Source organism: Pholcus phalangioides, unplaced genomic scaffold, assembly GCF_987345545.1.
Source record: "Pholcus phalangioides strain wild (caught in Gottingen) unplaced genomic scaffold, Ppha-v1.0 ptg000024l_1, whole genome shotgun sequence".
Taxonomy (NCBI): Eukaryota; Metazoa; Arthropoda; class Arachnida; order Araneae; family Pholcidae; genus Pholcus; species Pholcus phalangioides.
The window spans coordinates 1,556,830-1,571,878 of NW_028301616.1; the positions used below are offsets into that span (position 1 = coordinate 1,556,830).

The window sequence follows — 15,049 nt, forward strand, 5'->3', positions numbered from 1 at the left end:
TTTGTGTCAATAATTGCCTTTATAACAGTATTACTCTCTGGTTTTCATAATGTTAATCTGTAACAATAACTCTTTTATAACAATATATTTCTCTGGCTCCTTGAGTATCATTACGTAACCGTTTAGAATACAAATACAACGCCACAACAGGCAACATGCCCAACAAGGTGGCTGAGAAAAAAATGTTTATAACAAATATGGATACCATATATTTCAAAAACACAGCAACCCAATTAAAAATACAGTTACAAACAATATATATACATTACTTTGAAATATTTATACAATGCCCATATAGAATACCTATAGTTTTTTAATTCTAAGTATGGATAGCTTCTCGATTTACCCCAACATGTTTATCGTATTTCTTTCTAACGTGTCAATTGTGTTACAATTTACTACCTCCAGGGGTAAGCTATTCCATTTATTAACAACTCGTTTATTAGAGAAAAATTCCCTCAGACACTGTAACATCGTATTGTCCTTTACCAATCGATACTGATGTCTCCTTGTAAAAGCAGTCGATTGACTGTGTTCTAATAATTCATGGTCAATCCTATCCATCGCATTGGAAATTTTTAACACTTCAATCATATCTCCTCAACACCTGTGCTCATCCAATGCAAACATATTCAAAAAATGAAGTCTCTCTTCATAACTCAAGCCAATAAAGACACGCATAGCTCTTCTCTGCACCCTTAAACCAAGTCTATGTCCCTCTGTAGGTATGGTCTGCAAAACCTTACAGCATACTCTAGTCCTGGACGAACTAAGTCTTGAAAAAGCAGAAGAATGACTTTAGGAGAACGCGAAGAGACCTTTCTGAAAATCAAACTAAGCATTCTATTCACTTTTTTGACCACCGCTGAACAATGTTCAGAAAACTTAAGCTGCTCGTCAATGAGAATTCCCAAATCGGTGACCCTACTTGCATCCGGGATAAAGACACCATCCAACTCGTAAGAGAACCGTGGTTTGTTCGAACCAAAATGAGCGACCATGCACTTATCAACGCTAAACGTCATGCTCCATTCATTTGCCCATGCTGCAATCCTGTTTAAGTTGGTCTGGAGCAACTCCCTATTGCTTTGATTCCCGACTACCCCCATTAGCTTCACGTCATCTGCGAATTTGCTAACAATCCCATCAATAACTGAGAAATTTAGTCCAACCAGAGAATTCTCCATTCACCATAACTCGTTGTGCCCTATCTTTTAACCACGATTCTATCCAATTCAGCAAGTTGTCCCCAATCTCACGTAAACGCTTCAAGAGTTTACCTGTTGGACTTGATTGAATGCCTTCTGGAAATCGAAGTAGACAACATCTACATTTTTTGCCCTTACCCAAAGCCTTCGTAATGTGATCATAGGAGCAAAAGAGGTTAGTTACACATGACTTCCCCTTCCTGAACCCATGCTAATTATCTGACAATAAATTATTCCTCGTCTATCTACTTCTCAAACTGCCTTTTGATGATAATTTCCAAAATTTACGAGAGGTAGCTCGTCAAACTCACTGGACGATAATTGGACACAGTTTCTCTATTACCCTTTTTAAATATCGGAACAACATTAGCAAGTCTCCAATCCCTTGGGACGATACCCTCAGCAACAATACTCCTGTATATCTGTGCGAATGGCCCCAACAATTCATTAGCACATTCCCTGGGGACCCTGGGATAGATATCATCTGGTCCTGGTGCTTTGCTTGCACAGATTTTAGAAAATTTAGGACCTCCATGTCTTCCACTGAATATCGTTGAGGATTTTATTACCCCATGCAACACCCGTATATTGAATATTATTATCTCCATTAAAAACCAATGCAAAAAAGTCATTGAAAGCACAACACATGCCTACATTGCTCTCTGCCCCAGATCCTCCTATCTAGTGGGGGCCAACTGTCCCCTTACATTCATTATTGGAGTATCTAAAAAATGATTCTGGGTCAGAGCCAATGCTATCTGCCCACCTAGATTCAACTTCCTTTTTACTATCCCTTATCACTTTCTTCAACACTCTTCTTTTATCAGTAAACAATGATAGGTCACCTCGCCCACTTTTATACTCTCTGAATGCTCTTTTCTTTTCAAGGTAAAGGTTACGCACGCTATCCGTGAACCATAGAGGGGGTACGATGTACAAACACACTTTTTTTGAACAAAGGGTATGATGTCGTGCAAAACAGAGGACAACTTCATACTAAATTCTTCCCAAAGAACTCCAGTTCTTTAAACATACCGAATAAATTTCTTCTCTTGCCACAGTAAAGGAAACAGTGAAAAAAAATTTTACATTTTTTATTTAAAGAACCATTTTAATCATAATTGCATTTAGCAATTAATCAATTTATTTCTTAACAATAGTCAGCTATTCACGTTTCAATAACTATTACTTACGTAAAAAAAAACATGTACAACAAATAAACACATCATAGTCAAATAAATCTTTTGATCTTACCAGCATAATGCGTCACGTGATCATGAAAGTCTGAAATAGTCGTTCTCAGTCAGAGTACTTATTCATCCACGTACCTCCATGCTGCATCAATCATCAGCACATTTCGAATATGACAGAGAAGTCTCTCAGTAGTCTGTACTTTAGTCGTGTAAGTGCCACTTTGCCACGTAAACCATCTTGTACCAGGATGAGAACCACTTGGTAATCCGCCATGGTGGATACACTCATCACCCACAATATCGGATGAGATGAACGCTGCTTAATAGTATGGCACTGATGTTCTTCTATCAGATCCTCAGGGTGAGTATTTATTGCAAAATAATGAGATTGAGGTACCCAAGAGAACTTGATGTTAGTACATAACTGTAAGAGAGAACAAAAGAAGAGTGTGAGCAATCACTGAATCCACACATACTTGTGCAGTATATAAAGGGAAATTTATGGCCCAGTTGGGCCTCCGGAACCAACACCACCTCTGAGTGAAAACAATAGGAAAGCATATACTTCTGGAAATAATTTGGGAAAATGTAATCTTAATTTGTATAAACAGTGGTATTTGAAATATTGTAAAATTGTCACAACAAAAATCTGGCAATAATTTAAATAACAATATTGAAGACTTCACCAGAGTCATTCATCAAAATTATGCCTATTTTATTATGAAATTATGAAGCTATGTATTGACCAAGGGGATGTCCACAGCTGGTTATCGGAATATGAACAATATTACAACAATTTTCTGGAACAAATGTATATTAATTATTTATACAATATATATAAATAAAAACGCAATTCTCTCTCTCTCTCTCTCTCTCTTTAAACATAATTCAATGTAATACTATTCAATGATATAAAACAGGAGTGGCCAACTTCTGCTTGAAGACAAACATAGCAGTCAGGAGCAGTGTCGCAGGCTATACCTTCTAGTGTATAAACCGCATCAGTTAAATTACCCAGAAAACTTTGTATATACCATAAATTGAATTTGTATATGCCATAAATAGTATGAAAACTATGGGCAATTTACTCATTGAACTCTCGTCTTCGACTTTGTACTCCTTCACTTCATAAACTGACATATATTCAATGTTTGTCTGGTTACATTTCCAGCTAGATTCTTCTGAAAATTATTCTATCCAATACATTCATAGTTTAAATTTTACAGGCAAGACTTTTTTTAAATAAAATTATTTGCAATTATTTTTTCACCCTTCCCTGATTTGCCACCCCTCATATAGCGGCACTCTGTATGACCGCATGGGTTAATATGATTGATTCATGCACTGGTAGTCTTTGTAAGGATATTTATTATCACGTTAAAAAAACTAGTCACGAGGACGATATTTGTCATCCACTCCGAAGGTGCCTAGAATGGGTAAACACATGATGGCACCAAAATAAGATGGACCAGGCATATGTCACCATACCTGTAGATGTAAAAAGATGTATACATAATATTATACACGGAACAAGATTCACGATATGCATATTCTTATTACATGAGCTACCTTTTTCTAACCTGAATGTTGATGGCTCGGTGTAAAGAAGTGCCAATCTGGTGCAACGTGGAATGTTATCAACCTGACATCTCGAAATTAGAGTTCAGCTTCTCTCTCTTCGGCACAAACAATCATCATGCACAGGTGAGAAACTCCCTTGGCTGCAAATATAAAAGCTGCAACAGGTAAATTTCCCAAGGAAGTGAGTGAAAAAAAATACTCATAACAAGCTTTATGAACACTATGTGTGCTCGAAAAAGTAGTTGGTGAGAACACAGAAGTAAATTATTTTTTCAACCAGAAATAATGACTGAGTGTGGTTTGTTGATTAGAAAGTCTACTGTTAGAACTAGTGGCTAAAATAATGATTATACATAAATTTAATTCACAGTATTTGTACCATGTTGGGGTTTTTTCTGCACAAAATCACCTTGTGTTTCAGCTGTTGGCCATACTTGGTATAAAATATGACTCAACATAGTATTTTCATCAGGAACCCATCTCCTCGTGTTACAGTTTCACTGTAGCAATATTAATTTTTTAGTCAATGCTTTGTTTGGTCAATTCTTCAATTAATAAGAAAATGCATAAGGATGTTGCTCAAGGCCCTTGATTGCAAAGTATTTATTTAGCCTACATCGTCCTAAACATGTTTTTCTTATAACTATTATTTCTACTCAAAGGAATTGAACGTTGGCCTTGCCAATGGCATAAAGACTTTCCATCAGACCCATACTGGAGAGTTGGGATACGTGCTGTACATACCCAATGAAGTAAGATTTAAATAGAATTTTGCTTTCAGTTATTTGATCTGTGTTTATATGTGTCTATATTCCCAACATCCAATGCTTTGTGATTTATGACTACAGAGTTACTGAATACTTTCTGATCTTTTTTTATACTTCAGAGTTCCAAAATAAAAGGAGTAAGATATGTTTGTCAGGGCTGGACAAATTGCCAAAAAATTACATGTTCAGTCGCATATGTAACAAAATAAAAAAAATGTCAGAATCGGTATTTTACATGTACAGGGTGCTCCATAAATTTGTGAATAGTTAAAAAATTCATAAAAATTGAAGGAATATTGATTTGAATGCGGTTTGCAAAAAAGGTTATTGTCACAAAAGTTTTTTTCTGTACAGAAAAAGAATTCAATTCAAATTTTTGTCGATAGAGAGTGCTGCAAGAACGTCAATCACTGGAAATATGCAAATTAGAGTTCTATAAAATGCAGGGTATATAATTACCAGCTCATTTCTGAATTCTCCTGTAACTGGCGCTTACATAAGGTTTTTATTGTGAGGTTGACATTGGTGGATAAAGCACTATTGGTGAAGTTGCACCTAAAGTTATTATACCTCAGACAGAAATCTCTGGCCAAGCTTTGCGAATGTTTCAGACACAGAAGAGATGGAAAAAAGGTTCAGGTCACTCTTGCTGAGCTTTTTACAAAAAAATCTGAACCAATTTTTTTTATGTACCAAAAAAAAATCCCTTTGTGGCAATACCTTTCTTGGAAACCACATCCAAGTATGCTAATTTCTTCAATTCTTAAGCTATTTATGACTTTGTGGGATACCCTGTACATGCATGAAAAATATTTTTAATTATCATTACTGCATTAAGTTAATTCTAAAGTTTTCTTAAAAATTGATTTATTTGCATAAAAATCAAAATTTAGGGAGAAGTACAAAAATTTCGAAAATGATGCGGTCACCAATTAAAAAATGTAAAATGTCATAACTTTCTCATACTTTTGCTGTCAGAAAAGAAGTCTCCAAGATGTTGTTTATCTCGCTCTGGAAATCATAGGCGATTTATGGTACAGGAGTGGACTTTGGCAGGTGCAAAGGACAAGCCCGAATCCATGGCTCTCACGTAGAAGGGCGGGGGGGGGGGGGGTTGGAGCATGGCTCCATCAGCTCGGGATGAATCCTACTATTATTCTTTTTTATCTATATATTTACTGTAAAAAAAGACCTGTGTAAATTCCTGGACTTTGGGCCCATTTCCAAGATGTCAGGGCCATGGCAGCAAAATATCAGGGCTGTAAAAATATATAGAAATACTTTGATTATATATTTCATCAATACAAATACAACGCCACAATAGGCAAATTGCCCAACAAGGTGGCTGACTTAAGAACATCATGGATCCCCAAGCCCTACCTACTACTGCTACACCACACATGCACCCCCCCTCCCCCGTGGAACCCCCAACGAATCGGTACATGCGGGAATGTGCGTGTACGTGTAGTGAAACCTGAGGTGAAGTTTTTTGTTTCTCTGTAATGCTTGTTATGTGTAGTGCTGCCATCTGCTACCAATTTTTCTAACTATGATTGAAGTGTTATGATTGAATGATTTATCGTTGTAGGACTGTTGCTCTCTGTGGCGAGACTTTTTAACGGGGAGATCGGCTCGCATTTGCGCCTTGAAGTTGGGATAAAGCTTTGGAATTATTTGCAATTCCACAAATAGTGAAATATTGAGTAGTAGAATTTCAAGTGTAGGAACACTTGCATTGTTGCCAGTGAAAAAATTTAAAGCGTTCAAATTTTCAGGTTTTTTTTATATGCCAGTATCAGACATGTAGTCGAAAAAAGTACATGCCCAGAGAATGTTGGGGCCAGGGCAATAAATTTGTCCAGCTATGAGATATGTATAATTATTAGTGTGTATTTTGAAGATTGAGCTTGCACTTGAACTTGAGCGAGTTGGACTGAAAATACAATCAGATTTCATTTTTTGAAATTTTCACCTGTTGTGAAAAACAGGTGAAAACCTGCTATCTGTGGCTCCCTTTCCCAATTCATGATTCATCTGCATCTCCCCAGAATAGTTCAGGAGACGTTTCCACTTTAAAAGAACCACCTCAAAGCATAAATAAGCGCACTGATCAATATCATATTTTGCAGCGATGTACACTTTAAGAAACACTACCTCAGACAGAAAATATTCCACAAAGTAAAAAATATATATTACTGAGGGATATTGTTTCCGTGGCCTGTAATACATTGGGAAAGAGATTTTTTCTGGTTATTATACCAATACAAAAAGGTAAAAAAGTTGGCTGTCTCTTCTGGGAATCAAACTGGAGACCTCTTGCATACTGGCAAGGGTGATACCTACACACCAGAGACAAAAACTTCATTCCTTTATAACCAGCATGCCAAATCTCTTTCCCAATTTACATCATTGCTAGATATTCAAATGTAATTATATTCTCTATATAGTATGCCCTTCATGTGTATGATGAACTCATGGCTGCTGGAAAGAAGCATGGTATTCAGCACGCTGGATATTATGCTCCAAAAGCATTGAGAGCTGAAAAGTTTTTCGCTTTCTGGGGTCAAGACTTGGACACTACTACTACTCCCTTTGAATGCGGGAGAGTTTACAGGGTCAGCTTTGATGTGAGTCTTTTATTGACTTTTTCTATTTAAAGAAAAATTCTTTACAAATACTGCCATGTGTTTAATAAGCGTGACATATGTTATTATTCAAATTATATAGCTAATAACAAACGCTGTAGTGCCAGACATGACCCAGGCTCTATCCCATGGGGGATATAAGCACATTACCCTGAGGGGTTGGGCCATGCTGGAGAAAATAACACTGGTCAACAATTTTTTAACTTTTTTTTTATAACATGAATGAGATGAATTTGTTTAGACTAATTTTGAGATGCTAAATTCAAATATGATTGTAAAGTATCTCCATCATCTACAGTTTTCTCTGTATCAATCGCTATCATTTTTTGAAAATACACAGTGAAAAACTTGCACGTTTATAAAATTGAGATAAATTTCATACTATTTCAGTGTAACCTCCCACAATGAGCATCTCCACCTCCTTTAACAAACACTTTTTGAATTATGTGGATATGGGCTTCAATGTATTTTACTGTCCATTAATGCGCACTCCTTGTTAGCACACAAAATGTTTGGTCCCATGGATGCCTGTTATTGAGAGGTTCTACTGTAATAACAGATTATAACATTTATTGCAATAGTTATTTTATCATATTTTCATACATCATTTTATATAAAATAGCATTTTTTCTTTATATGTATATATAGAATACACATGTAAAAACACAAAAATACATTTATATATATTTCTCCAATATTAAATACAAATAATTCATGTTTTTCACATGTATCGTGTTGTTTTCTTTCTTCAAAAACAAACAGTAATCACTCATTATTGAAGAGTACTTCCTGTCGTGATACAGCTTCTCCATTGTTTAAATGTCTTAGTGGAACCTTTCTCCTTGTTCATCATTAACTGCTCCTAGTTTATCAGGGGAAAAAATTGCAATGTATTTTAAAGACATCCAACATCCATGATTTTTGTACACAAACAGAGCAGCTCTTGAACAAGTTGTTGGTAATTGACCTCTTTGTGGTCACCTTAAAACTCCTTCACTACAAATGTGGATGACTACTATTACTTAACCATACATGTACCTTGTACACATTCTATTTATAATAAATTGGTACATGTGTGGCCACTAATGTATTTATGTTGTGAAAGTTATGCTCGTTTCGTGTTCTTGCTGGTGCAGCCATCTGTCTTCCATATTTTGAAGTGAAGATGGTTAAATGTGTGTGTTCCTGAATTTCCTATTATGTAAGTATCATGTTGTAGGTCTGCCTGTTCTCTGTGGACATTTTTCAAATGGGAGACTGGCTCGCATTCACTCCTGTCTTGTGGATGACTTTCATGCATCAAGTTTCTTTCTTTCTAGAATGTCTGTGAAATGACTTAATAGTTTCTTTCTTCCAGTTTTGCCTCAATTAACTTTAGAAATTTTTCCTTCAAGTGGGCCAGATTTGTCCATCGCCTTCACAAAGTTTTTTTTTATCAGCCCTAATTCAACATTAAGTAGTGGCGTTAAAACATCGGATAGATAAACAAAAGAACTTTTATGAATGTTTATTTTCTCCTGGAATAAAGGCATCTCATTCAGACCAATCTTTTCTTTTGTAATAATCTGCCATGGCCCTAATATCCCCCATGCAGGGAAAGCAACAGAATATGATGAATCCACTTTGAAGCCCAAGCAAAAGTGATATTATCTTTAGATTGCGATATACAGTCTCTTTTGCGGACACCAAAGGGACAAAAACATTTGTCTGTAAAAGAGGGGTGACTGTTAATTGAGGTTTAAAGGCATACTTTTATTATACAAGGGGAAATTATTATTTGGTTATAAAAGAAGGGTGACCACATGTGAGGGCTGTCTGTTAAGAGGGGTTTTACTGTAATTTCTTCCGGTAATTGTCATATTTTATTGCAGAGAGAATGCCTTTCATGCTTTCATAAGTCTCCTTCATATTTAAAGCCTGTATTACTGCCATCCTTTTTTACCTGACCAGTACAGGGCCTGGTGCAAAAATAATAGTGAGGCTAGAGGCGTCTTAATAATTCCAAGTCTCATAGCCCCGATTTCATATATTCAGTGAGATAAGGGGAAATCGGCGCATCCGAAAAAAAAATTCATGCATTATAACAAAATATACAGGAATGCTGAAAAATATTGATGGAAAAAAATATAGACACACAATTAAATTTGAATTAGCAAAAAAAATTAATGAAAATTTGTTACAGAAATATGTTTTAAATTGATGAAAGAAATGATTTCAAATCGATGAATAAAACAATAAAAAATGAAAAATATAATTAACAGTTATAATTTCAGCACCCATGAAAACTCAGAATAAATGGAAGAAATAATTCCACAATCGATGAAAAGTCACAATTCCATAATTGATGAAAATTCAGCATTCGTGAATATTCAGAATTTACACGAAAAAAAAATATCATTAACGTAAGTGCTGGGCCCTCAAACACGTGGGGTCTGGTGCGACTGCACCTGTCACACACCCCTAAGAGATGGTCTGGACTAGTATCATTCCACACATACAAATTTGCTAACCTTGAAAGATATCAGATATTAAATGTGAAACATAAAAAAAACTAGGTGTGATGGCTATTTTTTTTTTTTAAGATTAGATCTGGAATCAGCACCAAAAATTATTTAAAAACATCAAAATTTTTCCATGTTATAAAAACCTTATAGACTAGTGTAATAGCCGCTGTGGTGGTCGAGTGGTCATAATGACGGACTCACATCGCGGGGACCCGGGTTCGAGCCCCACCGTCACCACAGTGGTGGTCGACTGAAGTTGGTCTTCTGTGGTTCCCAACTTCAAGGCGCAAATGCGAGTTGATCTCCCCGTTAAAAAGTCTCGCCACAGAGAGCAACAGTCCTACAAACCGTACAGATATTCAGTCATTACAATTCACTCACTTCACTTCTGAGATATAGATGGCAGCACTAAAAAAAATCATACACAACACTAGATACACACTCTGACTGTCAGGTACACATACTTACACTTCCGGCACAACTCACTAGGTAGTAAATTGCCCATGGCGATAGACCTGAGTTGTGCTCGGCTTTAAAAGAAAAAGAAAAAAAAAGACCAGTGTAATCAAGATGAAAAATGTTTTTGTCTGATATTTGCTTACTTTTTTTCTCGTCTCTTTTATGATAGAAAGACTTCATGGGAAAAGAAGCTTTGTTGAGACAAAAAGAAGAAGGCATCAAAAGACGTTATGTTCAACTTGTTCTCGATGATCACGACGAAGACGTTGATATTTGGCCTTGGGGTTCTGAGCCGATTTATGTCAATGGAAAAATAGCTGGTCTGACTACAACTGCCGGTTATGGCTTCACTCTTAAAAAACAGGTAATTAAACAGAATCTCAATGAAAATAGTGAAAAAATTCCTTTTCTTTTCCTTCATATATGCAAATTGACATATTTGGCATGACTTGCTGTAAAAATTGCAGTCTTAATTACATAGTTTGGTTTGTCAATTTCACTCATTTTCAATTTTCAGGTTTGTTTGGGATTTGTGCAAGACTTGGACGATAATGGCGTTCCTTGTGTGATCACAAATGATTTTATTTTGAAGAATGATTTTGAAGTTGACATTTGTGGGAAGAGATTCCCTGCCAAAGTAAATATGCATTCACCTAAACTACCGCCAGCCCATGATTATGTTATCGACTCAAATGGATACATTGCAACGCAGTGAAACTATTTTCACAATTTTATAGTCATGTTAAGTTGTTTTATGCATGAGGTGGATTTGATTCAGATATTGTTTCTTTAGTATATGTGTGTGTGTTCGCATAAACCAAAAGCAGGAGTGTATGTTTTATATACATTTAGCATAGTTGGGCATTTAATGAAAAAATTTTCAAAAAGTTAATTTGTATGTAGCCTATACGTGAAGATTTTGTAATGCAACACTGATGGTTTCCAATTTAAAAGTTAATGAAAAATAGAAATGTATCATATATCTCATGAACAAAAATTACAATATAACATCTAGGTTTTGTCCGAATTCTGTAACACAGCTGAATTACCCAGAAGATTTATGGTTTTCAAAATGGCTCAAGCCGTGAAAGTTTACAAATGACTTCAATAGTGATGTAGTTATTTCTTATAATTCAGCCTCATCATTAAAATCTACGTACAGTAAAACCTCAATATAATGATATGTTATACCGAGAGGCAGCTTGTTCAACATTAGAATATTTATTTATTTATACAATATTGTTGGCCCTGGGACCTATATAAGAGAATGGGATTGAAAATGACAGATATTGTTTGATATTGGACAAAAAACTAGTGATAGTGGGGGATTCGACAATAGAGCTTAGGAGTTTGTTCCATTCACCAATGGTATGAGGAAAGAAGCTGTATTTAAAGCAGTCAGTGGAAGCAAAAATAGGTTTTATTTTAAGGTAATGGCCAAGTCTTCTAGAGATGTTGGATGGTTTGGCTAAGATACCTGTCTATGTTGAATTGACCATGGAAAATGAGATGATGAGTAGAGAGAGGAAGGAGATGAAGTTTGTTTTTAAGTTCGGACACAGAAAGGAAGATGACCAGCAGTCCTGAGCAAATTGGGTGGATTTATTTTGGATTTATTCGAATTTGTCTATATTACTGGAGGTGTAGGGGTCCTAGATTTCAGTGGCGTAAATGAACAGGGAAGATATAAGTTTGGGAACAGAGAAGTCTGATATCCCGAGTGGAATGTTTAAGGTTGTGGCGGAGGAAGAAAAATATAAACATTCCCAAACAAGACTTGAAAAAATATTGCTGTAGAGGTATTCACTGTTATATTGAGTATCATTGTAGAGAGGTTTTACTGTATCTTGGAACTGCAAATTATTTATTTCTGATTGGAAATTCCGACAGTCTATATATGACAGAATTTCTCTTAGCAGGCTGTCAGCAGTTTTTTGTGTGTATGATCTCAGTATAGATCTATAATTTTAGACCAATTTCTGCCGAATTTTGGATATAGTCAGACCCATTTATAACAAGCCCACTTTTAGAGTGGATTTAACAAGCATATTGCATTTTGTTTGATGTGATACTAATTGCATGGCAATTTGGTCACTTTTAGTGAGCGAGTTTCATGTTAACTCAGATTTAACAAACAATTTGAAAATAAAACTTAAAAAATCAAAATGAGAGAAGACGAAAAGCAAATGCAAGAAAAACCACAAAACTGTGTGAGGTTTTTGTTTGCTTCATAATATGTAGAAAATGCATATGATGAGGGATAAATGTCAATCAAATAATTCAATAAATAGCCTACCACCCCATAAGGATTGTTGTCAAAGTGCAGGAACAGTAATGCTTCATCCTGAAGAGAGGAGTGAGAAAGGAAAATGTAGGTAAAAAGATCATACAATCAAAATTTAAAAAAAAAGGCAAATTTTTCCCTTGCATTACTTCCAATGCAGGCTCCATGCACTTGAGTATGTGAGAATCACCAGGGGGTGGGGGTTATGATACCCATACACCCATACCATGTTATAATACTTGCTCTTGCTATAAGCACTTAATTTCCAAAATTTTGCTTTTCATTTGAATATGCATGCAACGAGTGACTGGATTTAACAAGTATTTTTGCTGAAAAAGAGCTTGTTATAAGTGGGTATGACTATGTATATAATCAAAATTTTGGTTTGAAAAATCCTATAATCTTAGAAAAATATCCCAAAGGTAATAAAAAAAATTATGTTATCAGAGCATAAAATTAACCCTTCGACCCACACAGCAGAAATCAATAAACCCCTCTAAAACACCATATATTTTTTTAATGAAATGGGATTTGTTTTGAATTTTAGCAGGTGAAAAATAAGGGATGAAGGGAAAAGGGTGTTCTTTTGAGAAATCAATGTTGCAAAATATCTGGGCTTGTCAATGCTAAAATAAATAGGTTTTTCTTGACTTGATATATGTGGCCTTCCCCATTGAAGGGTAATGTTTTTAAGACTATCTATCCTTTGGTAAGAAATTTACAAAAACATTTGCAAAACATTCTGCCTTGGGTGATAAATCCTGGGCACAGTGTGGGTATTATTACTGGCGTGAAATAAAAATGCTCTTATCAAAAGCATGCAAATTGTCAAACAAAATCTTTTACCAAACATAAAATAAATTGTGATTCGTTTGTGATTTAACCTTTAAATGCTTAACCTTAATCACTTTGTATACATGTAACCGGTCTTTTAAAAGCTCATTGCTGCAGCCAGTTTAAGGATTAAAATTCAGAATCTCCTTTACACATAAGGTGACGTCATTTTCTTCCCATTTTATCTTTTGAATGTGCTGGTAGATGCTCCAAGTAATGACAGCAACTCTTTGTTGCAGAGTATGGGTGACTGTGATTTGGCTAATTTGTTAAAGTGTTTCGTTTGAATTTTTTTTTTACCTTGAAGTTCACAATCCGAATTTTTTTTCTTACTATAGTTTGAATCACACAAAGAAAGTAGTTTTATATATTTGGAATGTAATATTACTTCAATACATTTATTTTATGGGTGATTTTTCTGATTTGAGTCTCCTGTTTACAATTTTTCCAGAGCAGTAGTTCCAAATTGGGGGTGCTCAGACTTCCAGGTGCAGAGCTCTTGACTTTGACTTGATGCGGTCCTGGGCAAAAGAGATATTGGGGGCCTCCTTGGCTGTGGGCATAGAGGGTTGGTACTTCAGCAAATACAGTACATGCTGTTTGTAAACACATAAAAAAAAGGATATGTGCACTATTTTAAATGAGAAATGCAATGCCCAATTCTTCATGAAATATCTTACAATAAATACTTTTTTTGCATTCTCATTCTCATATGAATAAAATCATCGATAATTTTATCAAAACCTAATTTTTGAGTTATCTCAGCTTCAATCTTCTTCAGTCAAAGCTAAAGAGATGGTGGTTTTTCTTATAAAAGACTTGAGTAAACTGATGATTTTATCCGTTTTAATAAGAAGAATGATCTTTTGCTAGAATAATTGGTTATTGGTGGCAGGGCTGTCTTAAGAGCATCATGGGCCAAGTGATTTTTCTGAGGCTCTACCTGGCAAATTCTCGAAAAATTCAACTACTTCTCATTTTTTCTAAGGCCCCTATTCTCTTGAGGCCCCCAGGGCATGCCTGGGTGGGCCCATGCGTTAAGACCGCACTGATTGGTGGTGATGTCAATGATGATTAAATGCTGTCTCAAAATTTGGAAACGTCTCTTCTAAACCTCTAGCATCATTTGTGACATTGTGTCACCATCCTGAACCAAGGATAAAAATTGTTGCAGTTCACATGAAAACGTGCTTTCAAGTTCAGATGCATATGGTTTTGCATTGCAAATATACAGTTTCTTCATGAAGATTTGAGGGTTTCATGTTGATCAAACGTACAAACTTTCTTAATCATTAAAAAAACGATGTGAAATTGAGGAATCAAACAAAAGATTGTGACACATTGAAACATATTTTTATCACAGAGTAAATATTGTAAAGTAAGTTTGGTACTATAGATGGCTTTTTATTTTCTCAGACCAAGGTATCAAGGAAATAGTTATTTTCTGGATATTATGCTGAGGTGAACTCGGAAAGAAAAGTCATCATCTTGCCTGGTATTCAAGAGGGCCTGGTTCATGTCCCGACAGAGACATGATGACTTTTCTTTCCGAGTTCACGTCAGCATAATATCCA

At 35.5% G+C, this 15,049-nt stretch overlaps 1 protein-coding gene across 1 annotated transcript in view; it reads left to right on the top strand.

Moving 5' to 3' along the window:
- LOC149068556 (pyruvate dehydrogenase phosphatase regulatory subunit, mitochondrial) overlaps nucleotides 1-12,758 on the top strand; it is a 44,112-nt gene extending 31,354 nt beyond the window's left edge. Inside the window, exons 16-19 of the mRNA XM_089251318.1 lie at nucleotides 4,645-4,734; nucleotides 7,197-7,376; nucleotides 10,527-10,721; nucleotides 10,875-12,758. Of these exons, the coding sequence (XP_089107444.1) occupies nucleotides 4,645-4,734; nucleotides 7,197-7,376; nucleotides 10,527-10,721; nucleotides 10,875-11,072 (663 nt within the window). The 3' untranslated portion in view covers nucleotides 11,073-12,758. The remainder of the gene's footprint in view (nucleotides 1-4,644; nucleotides 4,735-7,196; nucleotides 7,377-10,526; nucleotides 10,722-10,874) is intronic.
- Nucleotides 12,759-15,049: the final 2,291 nt, after the last annotated feature.